At 36.4% G+C, this 17,898-nt stretch overlaps 1 protein-coding gene across 4 annotated transcripts; it reads right to left on the bottom strand.

Annotated features, from left to right (window-relative positions):
- Positions 1–4,614: 4,614 nt before the first annotated feature.
- Positions 4,615–17,383, bottom strand: LOC112197379 (protein SEMI-ROLLED LEAF 2). 4 transcript variants are annotated; one of them, XM_024338019.2, is made up of 20 exons: positions 17,317–17,383; positions 17,072–17,234; positions 16,353–16,427; positions 15,827–15,942; positions 14,868–14,982; positions 13,800–13,928; positions 13,048–13,095; positions 12,256–12,458; positions 11,966–12,162; positions 11,588–11,877; positions 9,994–10,143; positions 9,590–9,907; positions 9,318–9,467; positions 8,587–8,662; positions 7,816–7,943; positions 7,476–7,676; positions 6,270–6,410; positions 6,068–6,196; positions 5,683–5,889; positions 4,615–5,088 (listed from the first exon to the last, which is right to left on the bottom strand). In XM_024338019.2, the coding sequence occupies exons 2-20, from the start codon at positions 17,204–17,206 to the stop codon at positions 4,930–4,932; spliced, it is 2,967 nt and encodes a 988-aa protein (XP_024193787.1). In that variant the 5' UTR covers positions 17,207–17,234; positions 17,317–17,383; the 3' UTR covers positions 4,615–4,929. The 4 variants fall into 4 exon arrangements, with proteins under 4 accessions (XP_024193787.1, XP_040374312.1, XP_024193786.1 ...); XM_040518378.1 differs by having other exon boundaries at positions 7,476–7,634; XM_024338018.2 differs by having other exon boundaries at positions 17,072–17,239; positions 17,317–17,355.
- Positions 17,384–17,898: the final 515 nt, after the last annotated feature.

The raw sequence follows: 17,898 nt of genomic DNA, 5'->3' as shown, positions 1-17,898 counted from the left end.
CAGGAAACCTAGCGCTCTCAATGTGTCAGGTGATTTTTGGAAGAAGGTTTGGAAGGGGGTAATTCCTAGTACGGCTAAGTTGCATATGTGGAGAGTGTGCAATGATATTCTCCCTTCTCTGGACCGATTGGCTTCAAAACATGTGGTCTTGGAATCTCAACTTTGTGTTCTATGTACTGTTGAAATTGAGTCTACATTGCATTTGTGCCGATATTGCTCTTATACTAAGTTGGTGCTCCAAACTAATAGTAGGGTGCTTCAAGTGGCTTTGGCAATACAAACTGATGGTTTGAATATGGTTGGATGGTTGAGTCATTGTGATAACCATTTGCAGAAAGGTGATTTTGAGGATCTTATGTATATGTTGTGGAGTGTTTGGAAAGAAAGAAACCTTAGGGTTTGGGAGCAGAAACATTCTAACGCAAATGATGTGGCGTTATGTGCGAGTACGAGGCTAGCAGAGTTCAGGCCCTTCACAGCGGGAAGTTTGGGGTTACTGTACCGCATTCTAGAGTGACAGGACCCGCCCCGGATTTCACCCTGAAATCCGAAAAGGCCCTGCGGGGCCCACCTTAGAAGAAATTCTACCAAAAAATTTGACAGAACTTCCCCTAAAAATGGACAACCCAAAACCTGTAAACAAACAATTACACTTCTAAATCATCCATCCTTATTCTCTTGGAGCCACCCTGCTCCCTATATCACAACATCTCTCATATCACAAAACAATTCTGAAACTTAAGAATATTAATCTCAAGAGATATCAGAGCAATCTATTTCTCAGGCGTACAAGAAGGTAGAATACAAGATAAACGACCAATACTTTTATAATGCGGAAGCTATGACAGCTATGCCTCAACCCCAAGTACGCTCGACCTCAAGCTAAACTGGCCTGCAAACTGGGCATTTAAAACCGAAGGGCCCAGGGGAAAACATTTAAAATCCGTTAGAGTGAGTGGACGAAAAATAAGTAATTTCAAATGAATAAGTAAAACTTAATGCTTTCCCAAGTTATTCTCTAAAACCTCGCATGCAGTAACAATCTTGAACACACTCTTAATCATCCTCTTTACTGAAATCTCAATCACGTAACAAGAACATCTTGAAGTCTCTTAAAATCTCATCCTCAATCCTTATAAAAACATGATTTTCATGAGGCTCGTTTGATGACTAGAAAGGACTGCTGTCTAGTCATCTCATGCCATCTAGGAGGGACTGCCACCCAGATGACGCATCGGAAGGGACTGCCAACCGGAATAGGAGGCGGTGGATAGATGGGACTGCCAACTAGCCACATGTAGTAGACGGGACTGCCGACTAACCACAGGTAGTAGACGGGACTGCCGACCAACTACCTCATGTCATCTGGAAGGAACTGCCAACCAGGTGACGCATCGGATGGGACTGCCAACCGAGCTGTAGTCTGGAAGGGACTGCCAACCAGACCATTACCTAGAAGGGACTGCCAACTAGGTAAGATACGCATGCGCCAAAACTGGCCTCCTTAATAAACTGAATAGCCTCCTCAGGAAACTGAAAATAACCTCTTTCAATTACTTGCTTTCGGAAAGAAACTCGGTATTACTTCAATAAATCAATAATAATTCACCGAAAGCATAACTCAGGATTAACTCACTAAATCAAACCTCAATATCTCAATAAATCCTCGAAAGCATAAAATCAAATACTCTGTAAATCAATAAATGCTTTCGGAAGAAAACTCAATCTAACTTCAAAGCTGATAAGTACGGAGCTCAAAGCTCAATAAATCTCGATAAATCAATCATGCTCAAATATTCGATGAAACATTCGTACTCGTGAATCCTCATAAAAACCGATATTCGAAATCCAAAATTCTCATAATATTTTCTGAATCAGTCACTTCCCGAAAATCATTCCTCAATTCAATAACTCATGAATGACTATCTCAAAAATCTACTAAAAGCCCTCGGGAAGGAAATTTCAATACTAATCTCGTAATCTATAAATAAATCTCGATAAACTAAATCTCAAATATTCAAAACATAATTAAATCTCAATTGGAAGAAAATAATAATAATACTGCATGCGGAATTAATTTAAAAACAAATGTCCACTCACAGTACTATTTAGGCGACCATGCATACGAGTTCCTTCGTCGAGCAATAGCTCGGTACATCGCCCTGTACACAATTATATTCCGTGAATAACTATTCAACAATTAAATACGATTCTCAAAATCAAATCCTCATAATTACATCTCCACTTCTCCTCGGATGCAACCCAAATTATACCACTAATACCATTTTGTTAATTTAAAGGTTCCAAGGCAGAACCGAGAGATATCCGACGGCCGGATTCTCGTAATTCGATAATCGAAACCCTAAACTTCAAAAATTCATAATTAATTCCAAGCTTCTCCAAAATTCACCAAATTTCATATATAAGCTCTACAATATTTATAGGATTTAATGGGCTAAAAACTGGAATTAAAACACAGCCCAACACGCCTCCACGCGCCGCCACTGTTGGCGGCGCGTGGGACCCACGCGCAGGCGGCAACCACCTCCGATGGCCACCATATTTTGACAGCAGCACCTACACAACACACTGATCAATTTTCTCAACTACAACACATCCCAATTTTACCTTTAAACAGTCGAATTCAACCGGTGAAGAAAACCCAGAAAATCAAGAACCCTAGATTTTCAATTCTGCCTCTACACTTCAAATCTTGATTCGAGGCTAGGGGCGAAATGATCTCCGTGGAAAACCAAACCTTTGACGGCAAAATGGTGACCAGAGGTGGCCGGAATCGCCGGAAATCGGCAAAAATGGCCAACTGCCACCGTAGCTTCCTCCGCTCCAAATCGAGCTTCTCCGGCCAAATCACCGTAATATACCTCCACAGACGTGATAAGGGGAAGAAACCGAGCTTGGGGGTGGCCGGATTACTTTCTGGGTCGGCCGGAGGAGGAAGAAATTGGAGGGGGAAGAGATCGGGCCGAAAGGGAGGAAGAGTCGGGGAGAGAGAAGAGAAAGTTACCGGGGGCTAGGTAGATTTTCCAAAAATGGAAATCTACCAACAGTAATTTCCATATATATATACAACTTACCATGAACAGTAAATTCTACATTTTTGGCCATAACTCTCACATACTAAGTCCAATTTTTACGCACCACATATGCACGCGCTCGGTTTAACGTCCTCTACAACTTTCATGAAGGAAATTTTCTCAAATTTTGACCCGAACAAAAAGTCAACTTTTAGGGCCCCCTAAAAGCATTGAAACGACAGTAAAAGTGAAAGTAAAAGTTGTTTACCGTCCAAATGACTAGTAACCCGGTGAATTCGGGTTCGGGACGTCACATAGAGTGGCAAAATGGAGTCACCCCCCAACAGGGATGCTTAAAGTTAATCTTGATGGCTCCTTCCTAGCAGCATCAAGGACGGGAGGGATAGGCTTTGTGATTCGTGACTCGGTTGGAATTATGATTGCTGGAAGAGCTTGTCCGCTTCGACATTTATTATCAGTTGAACATGCCAAAGCTTTGGCATGTCAGGCAGCAGTGCAGTTTGTGTTACAACACAATATGATGCCAGCTATTTTTGAGACAGACTCGATGTTAGTACAAAGACAAGTCTCTGGCCATGGGAGCTTGAATACATTTGTCTTGGGAGGAATATATGATGATATAGGGGAGCTGTTGGCCTCCACTCCAAATGTGAGAATTAGACAATTAGTTATACGAAGAGGGGTGCCAATACTGTGGCTCACCTTCTTGCTGATTATGCAAAGTCTCTTCAGCAAGAGACTTTTTCTTTTCTGCACCTATCTTTTTACAAGCTGCTCTTGCAGCTGACTCTACATCTGTGTAATTGTTCCATTTTTCAATAAAGGATGTTATCATTTTACTAAAAAAAAAAAAAAAAAAATTAGAGATTCTAATAGAAAAACTCTTATTCAAAGTGTCATTGAGATAACTAATTAGACCGAAAGGATAAGCCCAATTATAGAGCCATAAGTTAAGAGAATTTCCATCGCCAATCATCCATCTCATACAATCAAGAATGATATTTCTAAAATCAAGAATACTTTTCCAGACCACAGAATTATGACTTTTTTTCTTAGCACTGAAGAAAGAAACTCTGCAAGTATTTTAGCAGTTATAATTTTATCCATCATATATTATATCATCTGAATTTTCCAACCTAATTTAACAAAAGCAACTTGATTAAACCATGAACTGGCAGCTTTATTCATAGGCCAATGAATGCAGTGTTGTAACCATTTAATATACAGTGTATCCAAAGATTGTCACTTGCAGCACCCAAAATAAGCGTTTATGGTTGTATGGCAGGAGAAGTGGTATATTAACTTAGAAGAAGTGACATATTCATCACAGATTCAATGCTGTTCTTATGATATGGTATGAGTGCAGCAGGTAAAAAAGTGGATAAAAGTACAGTAAACGTGATGATGACCTCTACAGCAATTGCAGAAAAACGAAGTTTCCATGGCCTAGCTATATTTTGCAGGCGCTCCATAATGAATGCACTAGAAGTCGTATAATCCAAAAAGTGGAAAACCAAAAAACAATAAAAAAAAAACATATAGACTCGAACCCCAAAGGTAGAAAACGCAAAGCTGAATTACCAAACCTTTTTCTCTCAAATGGTTGATCATACAATATACAAAGTAGGGTTTACCTATTCATAATAAAACCAAACTTACATCTACATAAATATTTGTGGAAGAGATCTCCCTTTCCTCCATTACAACTCCCCTTGCTCGCATTTGGGCTTGAGAGGTAGAAGCATCTAAACATACTTCAAACTGGTTGAATTTAATGCTAAAGAATCAAAAAATAACCAATTTCTGGAAGAATATGAAGATGAAAGGAAAATGAACTATAGTTACATACAGATGTATGATACAGATAGTGCCATTAACATCCAGCAGCTTTCAAGAATTTGTCATAAGGACTTGAAGGTGGTAATTTAAAAGAATGCTGTCCATACTCACGAGAACATATGACGAGCTGGTTTTTCGCTTGAATTTGCTCCTTGGTTTTGACCTTTGGGTACCCTTCTGAAGATTCCAATCCCTGAAAGAAAATCCAACTTAAAGAAAGAAAAAAGGAACAAAATAATGCGCACACACACACCAATCCAAAACAAACAGAAAAACAACAAACTGACACTATCACACATTAGTACTTCTACAGATTTATAATTTATAGATCAGCATAGCATGATGTCCAATTTAAGCACAGATATTAAGCATGAAAGTTAAACCACAAGGCATAAATTGTGACATCATGCTATCCAGTCACTCCAGACTGATATTTTAAAATCAGTTCCTTCACACATAACACAAGGGTACAAGTAAAACTACAGAACTATATACGGAGGATGGTTAAACTCATTTTGATATATTGAGAGGTAGCAGCTCTTACTCATCAAATCTAGGGTGCTGAAAGGATAAGAGAAATATTTTGTATCTTTAGGAATGGTTTAAGCCGTAAGTATCATAGTTGTCAATGTGGGTCTGGCAAGCTCTCTCTTAATCCTTATAAGTACAGTAAAATTATTTTCTTTTTACTTTTTGGTTAAAAGGAGAATAAAGGGTTTTAGACCTGATATAGACTAAGCAGGCAAAAGTTCATAAACATATGGACTATAATTCTGAATTAACTAACCATGGGTGGTGAAGCATGGGATTTGTTTTCATTTACATTGGAGAGCACTAACGCCTTGGTTTCTAGTTGATGCTTGAAACTATGAAGAACTGCCATCTTTTGCTGTTTGCCCGTTACAAGGGCTTCACATTGGCTCTTCATTTGGTCATAAGGTACAGGCATTGTGGAGACTGGGAAGCTTGCAACTTGTTGGGCCGTTTCTAGAACCTGGGATAACAAGCCCAATATGTTATATCCAAGAAAATGTGAAGCTTGTACAGATATTTTGTTTATGGAAAAAATGGCTAGCCTTGAATCTGACTATTGAATGTCAAAGGCTTTTGTCAAGCGTGAACTGAACATAATTCGTAAGAATATAGAGATAGTATCTAGGAGCTAGTCTTACTGAATCCAGGAGCTGATTAACATTTAAAATGTCAAGTGCATTGATGGAAAGTGATGTCTTGCGGTCTGACTGACTTCCACTAGGTTCAAGGAAGGCTTCTTCATCTGTCAAAGAACCTGGAGGCATCACCTGAGAGAAAACAACCTCTGTTATAAATGTAGTTAAAAGTGATGAAAATACTGATACAATTAAGAAATTTAACCTCATCAAAATCAGCAAATTCTATATGGGCAAGTGGAGAACATGGTCGTGGTGTCTCCATGAATAGTGGAGCTCCTAATGGAAATGCATCATCCGGTGAAAAACCCAGTAAGAGTTGCTTCTTGATGCTAGACAATTCATCCTGTAGAGAAGAGAACAGATATAAAAAAGATCAAATAGAAGCTAGGGTGTGAATATGAAATCGTGGATAAACATCATATGTAATATCTTACAGAGATATTAAAGTTTAAAACTCCTTTGCCAGAAGTTTTACTTCAAAGTCAATAACAATTAAAAAGCCAAGATATGATTATAAATATCTAGTCAAAGCCTGATATACCTTAGCCTTAACCAAATGGATGAAGTTTCAGTATACAGTACTTTTGTTAATAAAAACTAGCAAGCAGTTTCAAGCTATGTTACTCTCGACCTAATCAGTATAATGGGTGCATGCCCGAGGTCTTTGGATCAAGAAAGCATTTTTATTTTCCCAACATATTTTTTCTGTGTTTTTATTTTAGTTTTTAAATTTTTGAGCCAGCTCCTTTTCAAAATATCTTACAGTAGCACAACAGAATACTACATAATGGAGATTACATGCGAAACCATTCCTAAATGTAAAGCCGTAATGCTTGACATCAGAAAATATCTTCTATAGCTGTCATCTATTAATATACGTTGCATGCAGAACTTTTTTGACATCGTGAATGTTTATGTATAGTTACTTGCCAGAAGATTCTTCTTTAGTTTTTTATGCTAGGGATATGTGTCCAGCATATGAAATTGTCTGTTTTAACAAAAGAATTAGGGCTTTGAAAGAGATGAGATATTAGCATCTGTTACAGAGAAGAAATAAAATTTGTCCCAGGGGATCCCAGGGTCTGGTTTAAAGTACTCCTATCCATTCTATGATACAGGAATTCTCTATCTCATAGTTAGGCCGGATCTCTACAGACACTAATTGTGTTATATAATGTCAGTATCAAAGCAATGTACCAGTCTGGATGCTTTCCATATATTCACTAACACTAAGTAAAAAGAGCACAAACCTATTGATCAATAGCGCTACTTATTTGGGTTATGAGTTCTTACTAAGGTAAGATAGTTTGCATTAATTCTTTTAAAAATTTGATGAATACATCAAAATAAGGGTAGTTGCACTAAAACCATTTGCTTATGAGAGTATATAAGAGAACACGTATATCACCTCTGACAATATGGAAAATTTAGTCATGAAGTGGGATATCACGGTTTCTTTCAACAATTGGTCATCTAGTTCAATTGCTGAATGAGACTTCAATGCAGCAACTTCGTCTGGCTGTGATCCATAGGGTATCTTCTCCATATCGGAGTCAATTGAAACTGCCTGCAGTCGGATATCGTCAACCAACTGAAGACAAGGATCAACCTATAAATAAATAAAAAATAAAATAAAATAAAATCAACAATTGAAAAAAAGTAAGCCTCAGCAAAAACACAGTTATATCAATTTATAAACAACTAAAACATTGAAAAGGCACTCTGAAGGGTAAGATGTAGAAACTGACCATTTGATCCATCAATGATGCTTTAACAATGGGAATTAGCTCCGGGAAGTTCCCCGCCCGGGCTGCAAATATAAGCATGTATGATGCCAACGTATAAAGAGACCTTCTACGAGATTCTTGCAAACCCCCTTCATTATAAATTGTACATGTTAGACCTACATATGTGGGTATTGGAGCCTACAGTGAAGCATGTGAAGTAAAGTATTGAAATAGATGTCACTCACCATGCCCTAATTGGTTTGAGAAAATCAATGACTTATCAGAATTTCCATTTCTAATAACAGCCAAGGCAAAGCTTTCTCATTGTTCACTATTTATAGAAGGCATTTAAGGAAAAATTTGGGCAAACTAATAAGTGATGCACCTTTTTTTTTTCCTTCATTAGTCCATTCTTCTTCTTCTTCTTCTTTTTTTCTTTTTTTTGGGCCAAGTAATGACTGGTGAATTTAATAATGTAAAGGGTCCAGAGGGCAAGAAACTGAGTTCAAGGAATGCATGGCGAAGCCAGATTCCTCAAAGTCACATTACTCATTACTGTTATCACGAATTAAGCAATTACTTGGTAAACACATGAGATGGCACAAGAGCTTCACTTTAACCAAAAGATAATCAGACTAGTCTGAACCAGGAAACATATCTAGGGTAATTCAAGTAGGTATATGTACAAGAGCTAAACACTCTTGCATTATGATGTTTTACCATTATGATGTTTTCTGCACCAAATAGGTGGTTAACCAACAAAAGTATCATATGATGATAAATCCAACTTACCATCTCGATCCAAGGAAATAGTCCTGATGGAGAATGCCAACTGGAAGCATCTTACTAAAGCCATATGACTTGAAGCCTGCCAAGACAGGAGGAAAAAAGTCATCATCACTAACAATTGAGAAAGGCCAACGGGAAAAACAAATGAATAATTTGTACACTTAATCAAACCATCAAGTTAAGATGAATGTTGAAGACACTCCACTCTGTCCAAAGTTCAACTCATATTTCTGATTCTCAAGTTATTAAATCTGCGTAATCCTCTTCACCAACCAAATGAAATGCCTTCTTTTGGTTGTTATCATGGACTAACTGCTGTAGTAATACCCAAGAAACCAACCAGTCCCCTATAAGTGGTTGAGTTTTGTACAGGCTGGAACATAAATTTCAGTTATAGTAATGCTCCAATTTTCTAATTCTCGCATTAACCCTATAATTCTCATGAATTCATTTGACAGCAGAAGAGCTTTTACTTTTACTTTTCAGATATTTATTCTCAGTAGTGGATGTCTAGGTAGTGCAAACAATTAAAAGGTTGGGAACCAAGGTTGTTTTGCCAAAGCAACGATGGAGTGCTTACAAGATACCAAGGTATTTTGGACTAGATGTTTAGAAGAAAATGTATGATACCAGGATTATGTGGATCAAGATGTGCAGCAATTAAAAGATAAGAAAGGTGTTGGACAAGTCATAAATAAACCAATAACATTATAAAATATGCATTAAGTTCCCACCTTTGATCGGGTAAACAGTAAAGCAACATTATAAGAATGAGCCATCGCCTCAAAATTTGCTGGGGTATTCTCTGCAGATGTTGCCTGAACCCAGATTAATGAAAGCAATAGACTCACTTGATGACTGCTTAACCGAAGGCAAGGTAGTTCCTAGAAGTTTTCAGATAAGACATTTGATAAGATTTCAAATAAAACTTCAGTTCAACATATATAGTAAGACACTGATTTTTGAGTTTTAACTACTGTAATTGAAAGAGTTTAAGATCTCATACTGCTCTTCCACCCGTCAAAGCACTCTTGAAGCTGCCAGATTGATTTTCACAAACATCTGATATTTGACTTTCCTCTTCCCTCAACTCTCCATTCGCGGTTGCTCCCGTGTCTTTTCTTTTATCCTTTCCAAACTCCAATCTACTGACAGATGAAAACCCAGAAACAGTCTGCACAGAGTTCATTTTCTGCTGTAGCCAAGGAACAAGTAGAGATGGCACAAGAACAATAGAGAAAATACTGTGTGCTCCAACACGTGTTTCATGGTCTAGGTGGGCCATTGCTAGGAGTAACTGGTGAAACAGAGCATCAGGGAATGGCTGAAAAAGTGATAAGTTAATGAGGTTTAGATGGTTAGACAAAATTTGAACATGAAAAAAGTGAAATCTGAAAAAGTTTCCCTTGCCTTTTTGTGATAGGATATGTTTGGAACAGAAGAGACCATCTTTGCAGTTAGATAAACAGCAGAGACTGTCGCCCTAGCTACAATAGTACTAGATGGGATATTCTCCAGCACCACAGCCATCATATCAAGTATGGGCCCCACATCTCCAACCTGTGAATCAGAAACAGTAACACAAGTGTAACAACACTGAATAAGTGATCCATTGCCACCCAAAACACACGCACGCACTCGCGCACAGACAAACAAGAATAAACAAAGCATCAACTTCAACAAGCATGTTTTTGTCGTACTAAAATCTGGTTGATGTACAAGTGTACTTTCTGTTTCGTATTCTAGCTACTCTACTGACCAAAATAACTCATCATACATCTTTTACATAGGGCCTTGTGAGAATTTCTTGTTTCATCCCAGGTTAAGAGCAACTCTCCTTTAGGAGAGAAAGGAGATTTGGATGCAAATCAGTATGCTACAAGCAAGAATGACTATGGTTATGAAGACAAGGGAGGATGGACAGCAGGATGGAAACAGAAAGAAACTTCTAAAGGAGAGAAAAAAGATGAGAGATGACTATGATTATGATTGCAATAAGATGTAAATAAACAATAGATATGAACACTGAAAATTGATCCTGCAGTTTTTCTCGGTCCTCCTAATTATAGTAATCACCAACCAGATCTCAGCATGTGGTGAAATTAGACAAAGATGAATTACAGAGACTGAGAAGAATCAAAAAATGTGAAAATACAAACAAATATGATCTGTACTCGAGAATACACTCCACAAATATCACCCAACTTGAGTAAACCACAGGTCCACATGCGTATCCAATCCAATCAACTTTTAGAAGAGTTTCTCTGATCCAACACAAGGTAAGATAATTCCAGAATACGAACCAAAATATTAGAGCTGCAAAAATGAATCTTTGAAGCTTTGAATTTAGCACTCCTTGAAAGTTAAAAGACCACTAGTCCTGAGATTAGACTCAAAAATCAGAATATGGCAAAAGTCCTTAACTCATCAGCTTGACGAAGACTATAAATTTCATATGTTTAGATTTTTATTTTTATTGTTTAAGAAAACAATGTTAGAAAGAATAATATCTTTCGTTCCTATCAAACCACCCAAACTAAAGAAAGTGCAACTTATACCAAGAGCTTACTCAAGGGATTCTCTATAAAAAAAACTGTAAGTTACACTAAGAATAACAAACAATTTCAAATATGCCAGACACACCCTAGAGCTTAATCTGAGAAATTTTCATAAAGATAATTCTTCTTGAGCCAAGCTTTAGCTAGTGCATCACATGGTCAAAATAGGAAGCGCATTATTTTCAAATTGCTAACATTTTGAGCAGAGAAAATCATCATGTGATTCTAACATGGAGAGATCACAACCTAATTGTGTAACCTACCAATTTGATCACCCAGAGAGAGACAGGGAGATGGCAGACAGACAAACAACTGAACTCTATAAGAATACGCTCATGACATTCCCCTAAATTTTCATTCCGGAATCCATGAGGACACTTACAAGATTTTCCAAAATCTTGAACGGTTCACCCCTAAAATAAAAACTTCACTTGAAAGAGACATACCTTATTTGACAGTTGCAAGATGCATCTCTCTAGTGCTGACTGAAGATCTTGGTTCCATTTATCTGTACTACTACGGTTGGACCCTTCAGCTTGATTTTGCAGGCATTTTCGTAAATGCTTTGTCAGGTCAGATATTGCACCAATAATCGCAACTGATGCCTGCTGCTTTGCACTTTGTGCTATTTGTGTGGTGACATTTACAATATCAGTTTGCAAGCGAGGCTGTTTGACAACATTCTTATGATCCAAGTGCTTGACCAATATGGATAATAACAGATGAGAGTTATCTCCTGGTTTTCAAATAAAAAACATGAGTCAATTTGAACCCAAATGTGGATTAATAAAAGAAAACACACAAAAAAAAAAAAAAATCCAAACCTGATTCCTCTAATAGTGACTGCAGATACATTAAAACATAATAGGCAAGTGGTTTTTCTGGGGACCAATGGTTCGCAGCATCAAAATTTTGGAAAAGGGGTTCAAGCACTCGACGCACTGTTGTAGCTTCCTTTGCCAATCTGGCTATATTACGCAAGCAAACCTTTGACCAGTAAGACGGACTCTTGTCTGTATCACTGTGAAAGTGGCATGTGATCAAATAATGTAATAGCAACATAAACAATTCTCAGCAACATATGAATGAGATTACAGGGAAAAAACAAACTAACATTGTGGGGTCCAAATCAGGGGTTTTCAGGTTTGGTAATGAAAGAACCTTCTGACTAACATCTGGAAAAGATGAATCATGAACTTCTGCTTTTAGCGCTTCTTGAACCCACTGGTGCTGAGATTCAGAAAATTGTCCGTCTTCTTTCACACTCCCAGATTTAGTATGCATATCCGTGTAATTTTCCAAAGTCACTGATATGATCTATTTTGGAACCAGAAAAAAAAATTTCAATTTTTATTTTTTTTTCCAAATTGATAGCAAAAGTCAAGAATTATCTATAATCCATAGACTATCCAAAAGATATGAATGTTTTACACCATGGCAAACCTTTTTTCTATCATTTTAAAGATGACAATTATTTTAGGGAAAATACTCCAATCAAATCAATTTGGACATGCCCTTCCAAACTCTCCCCTACATTTTATTTACAGTGTGATTTCATGATTGGAACCGTTTATAATTTACACCACTATTTACTAACCCAACTGCATCAAAGAGATGAATGGTGTCATGAGATTGTAAACTTTACCAAAAACCATCCATTTGTTTGATACAGCTGGATCAGCAAACAATCTCGAATTTGGTTGATAATAGGCATACATGATCATCAAAGTATGCTTCAGAAAATGCATGATTCTGAATATGAAACTACAATGTGGAATGTATGCAAATAAGAAAGCTAGACGGATGTATCCAAATTGATTTGGACAAGAGTATTGTCTATAATCCAATGTCTTGTTTATGCCAAAAGTATAAATAACGGAGGCGATGAAAGGTTTGGAGTACTCACATTGTCAAAATCCATCGAGATATGAGAGTGCTCACCCATGAACCACACCTTCATACAAAGAGTACAGTAAAAAGAGAGATAGATTTGAGGTCAGTTGACCACAGAGGAAATAAAAGAAATTCTAATGGATCAATGAAAAATGACAAGTAATAATTAAAGTGTTATATTGGATATATTATTATTGTACATCAGTACTGTTATGTTACAAGTGCTACCGCATGTGCATACGGAAACCACACAAAAATAAATAAATAATTAATTATATAATAATAATAATAATATTAATAATAACTTAAGAGATACTCCAGTAGCACGGTCAAGGAAAACTTGGCAATTTGCTTAAATTTTTGGAAACCGAGAAATAATGGTTGCATTTTGGTAGATGTCTTGTGATGGTTTTATTTTGGTAAGGCCAAATACCAAACTGAACCAATCTGCGCACACCCCCAATTATAGTTGTCACCAAACTAAATTTGGCATGGTTAGCCAGTGATGAAATTAACTTAATACTGTATCAATGTCACAGTCTTGAATGTAAACATGCATGCAATTATATTTAAATACACAGGCAGAAAAAATTCCCAGTAATGTCATTAACTAAATATATTCCTAGAGAATATGTTGGATTGGATACTTTAGGAAAGGTTAAGGAAAAAGAAGCAAAAGTGCAGTAGAATGTAAAAAAGCATGCATGCAAATGAGTGTGGACCAATTCAAATAAGCTTAGAGCCAAGCTAAAAAAGGTAATGTACCATAAAAGCCAGTGATTGCAATCCAGCTGAACGTAGACGTAGAGCTCTTTCATCATCTCCCATTTCTTGAGCCAATTCACAGAGTTTAGGAATAAGGCCTTCTAGGTTGAACATGTGTGTGCTATCAATCTACTTTTATTTCAAAGTGTCAGTTTCACTTAACCAATGGAAAAGGTAGAACATGCAATCCATGGCATTATGCATATAAGCTAAATAAGTTGAATACAATGGTCTAAAGCAATCTAAGGAAAATTTAATCGGTCCCTCTACATTATGCACAAGTGCAATCTTTGTAGACATTCCCTCCAACCACTCCAATTATTTATTTATTTATTTTTTCAGTTGAAAAGAAGACTGTTTCCTTTCAATAACCAAATATTCAGAAGAAGTGATAACTCTCCTACAGAACCCATTCCAGGTGGAATCACCTTTACGCTTGAAGGGGGTCCAGATCCTCCCCCCCCACACACACACAAAAATAAAAAAACTAAGGCTTAGAAAAGTCTGAAGTTTGGTATCAAACAAAAGAAAAACCTACCTTGATCCAAATGTAGAAAAAACAACAAAATTAATTGGAAGGTGACCAGTCAAACCAAGTAGGTGGGAAGAGCAAATTATTTCTAATTAATTAAAATTAATACAAAATTCTTTAATGATTCGACTAAACAAAGGAGAAAAAAACAATATTTATTTAATGATTAACTTTCAAGTAGAGATTTTTGTATGTAATATCATTTAATAGTTGTTTGACATACAGTATGTATTTACTTATTGTACCTCCTAATTTTCAATAATTTTTTTTTTTTAAAAGAAAAAAAAGAAGCTCAAGGTCTATTTCTAAAATATATTTTACAATTTAGCCAAATCCTAGTTCCGCCCTCGGACTCATTAAAAGCCCCTTAACTGAAAATATACCAAGCATGCTGCCATGCAATTGGCAAAATATAGCTCACAGATCCTAGTTCCGCCCTCGGACCCATTAAAAGCCCCTTAACTGAAAATATACCAAGCATGCCGCCATGCAATTGGCATAATATACCTCACAGATCCAAGATTCTTTGTAATTACCTGGCTATTTATAAAGTCGACAAGTGTTTTGCAACCCAGAATCCGCATTTCATCATGTCGGGTTTGTTCTAAGAGAATCCGAACAATTCCTAGTAGACTACTTGCAAATAGTGGCCTGCAAGCATTGAAGTTCAGAGACGAATATTATCAAGTTAGGGGACAAATGGAACTGTAGTAGTGCATCAATGGAACGAGTCTATAAAATTACGAGTAACATTACTTTGAAAAGCAACACTAAAACACACATAATATCAATGTTTAGATCATTGTTCCTCTTCTCTCTCTTGATGGCACATGCTTATTTAACACCAAAACAGAAATTTCTAAAATAATGGAAACATAAGATGACAAATTCATAATTTCATATATTTAGGGATTAACAATTTAAATGACATATCATTGTGCATTTAATTTACTATAAATGAATGGAATAAAGCAATCGCTAACAACTAATAAGAAGTTTGCAGTGGTATGCTAAACATAGAACTATCATGAATCATTTAATTTATAGGGATAAATCACTAATAGAAGGATGACATATATTAAAATAAAAATCTTATAGAAAATAAAAAATACTTTAAATTTAACACCAAGTGAAAATATAAAAACTAAACTGTATAAATTTTTTTTTTTTTTTTTTTAAAGTTACATCCAGATGAACAGAAGTGTAAGAAAACAGAAAGAGTGCCACACTAACCCTATTCTTCTTTAATATATACTATTACTATTAGACAATGTAAAAGTGCTAAAAGGAATTCAATTTATTTGTCAAGCCAAGTTGGGAACAAAAATATTGGGATTATATCCCCTGGAAGATTAACTAGCCAGTTTGATATGCATTAGTCAACTAAATAATACAGTTTGATCAGTAAATGGTTATCTTTCATCATTTTGAAGCACCGCTTACTATAAAGCAAATTTAAATGATAATATGAAGATACTCATAAGACTAGACTTACATCTGCAGTTTACAGGAAGATAGTAACTTCCTATAAATGCACAGTATGACTTTAACAGATCCAAACTGTTCGTTTCGCAAATCCTTGTAACATTTTTGCTCTAGATGCTCAGTAATCTGTGGAGAGAAAGATTGATACACATGAGATGGACCATAGGAGGCAATTTTTCTTATAACAGACCAAATAATGTCTTTGTCTAACATGTATGGGATGAATCGCTTTTGGAAAGAATGAAATGCAGTATTCTGAGTAAAAGGATCATGTTATAGTTTTGCGAATATTCTACCATGCTCTGGGTTTTTCAACAACTATATCCGATGAAAGGCAGATCTAACGGTTGAAAAACACGGTGCAAGGTCTCAAAATTTTGAACTCTAAACTCTTCATAGAAACTCATCAAAGAGACCTTTTGAAATTTGTTGCGAAAAAAAAAAAAAAAAAAGGAAGGAAAAAGAATCAGAGCTGTGGAGAGATAATCTTCTAGTTGGAAAACCAGTATCTGTATACTAAAAACAGAGAACGTTACCTTGGGAATTCGCAATGGGTTCTTCAGAGCATATTCACAAAGTTTCCCAATCTTTCTGTCATTGGGTTCAGCATCCTGCCAACCATAATTTAAGAAGAATAAGCATATATTAGTGGCATACTTTTTCCTTCTTTTTTTCTTTCTAGAAGAAACATAAATTTTATGAAAAAAAGTATCAAAGTACAAGAGAGAACAAGAAGTCCTCGGAGCCTGAAAATTGTAAAAACAGTCCCAATCAAATAAACTAATCATGTCACCGCAGCATTCCAACTTAGCAGTAAAGGCTGAAAGGGAGTAAGTTCTAAACTCTAAGGTGACTGAAGCCCCCGTAGAGCAGACCAGAAACAACTCATTCCAAAGTTGTTCCGCACACAAACCAGGAAAGTCCTAAAGAATCCAAATGGCCCAACACTGCCAAATGACACGCGTGAAATGAATACTTAACAGCTCGTCGCACCCTTTCAGAATTTGTATTGAAAATGGAGAATGAGGAAAACATGGTCTAACAGTTCCTCCCTCAGCCTTGCATATATATATATATATATATATATATATATATATATATATATATATATATATATATATATGTGTGTGTGTGTGTGTGTGCGCGCGTGTGTGTCATTCCAAACAAAACTGGAACAGTGCTGACATGAAGTTAAATTTCAGAACAAAGCTGAATGAAAGTGAGGGGAATGAAAAGCAACAACATTGTAAACAACCTGATTACGGGGGAAGATCTCAGCGAGCAACTTCTTGTAGCGTTTGACTGGTTGCCTCGACCTTGCACGCAGTGAGGGGCAGAAGAAACAGAGGCTACCGCAGGCGGGCACAACTCGCCTCGATACAACCCCCATTTTCTAAACCCCCTTTGTCTTCTCTGCTCTGCTCTAACACAAATTCCAAATCATCAAATGTGGTCTCGCAATCAATCGAAGGCAATCATCAAGAACAAAATGATCGATACCTTTTTTTTTATGGAGGGAGGAGTTTCTGGCACAATTAGGCGCTGGAGATTGCGATCTGGACTAACAAGTTGACAATAACAACGTTTCAAAATGTCAAAAGATGGATCTTTTTTATCAGAAAAGTTTAAAGTTGATGTAAAATAATCATTGCATAAATTTTTACCTCGAAGGATAATAGCCAAGGGGGAGAAGAGGCTTGAAATCCCCCCAGGCCTCTTTTTTGTTTTTCTCTGCCATTAATATTGACACAACAAGGTTGGTTAAAACTGAATTTTTGTTGTCCCAGTAATAATTACAGCTTAATTTCCTTCTTTTTATTACCTCACTGCTAGCACTGGGTCTATATATTTCATTTTATTTACACTAGTCTCTTAATTGTCATTTTTTTTTAATAAATTTTAGTTTTAAATTATATTGTTTTTTTTTTTGAATTAGTTTTAAATTATATTGTTAATCAAAGGACATATGTAGTTAAAAATAAAAGTTTTTATCCATTCACCGGTTCACCCTAATTCTATGGTCATTTATCTCACTTACTTCATTAAGTTTTTTTAATTTCTCCTTACTCATAAAGACTCTAT

This window comes from Rosa chinensis, chromosome 4 (genome assembly GCF_002994745.2).
Source record: "Rosa chinensis cultivar Old Blush chromosome 4, RchiOBHm-V2, whole genome shotgun sequence".
NCBI classification, from domain to species: Eukaryota; Viridiplantae; Streptophyta; class Magnoliopsida; order Rosales; family Rosaceae; genus Rosa; species Rosa chinensis.
Note: the sequence above shows the minus strand (reverse complement) of the source record. Positions and strands in the feature narration are given on the sequence as shown.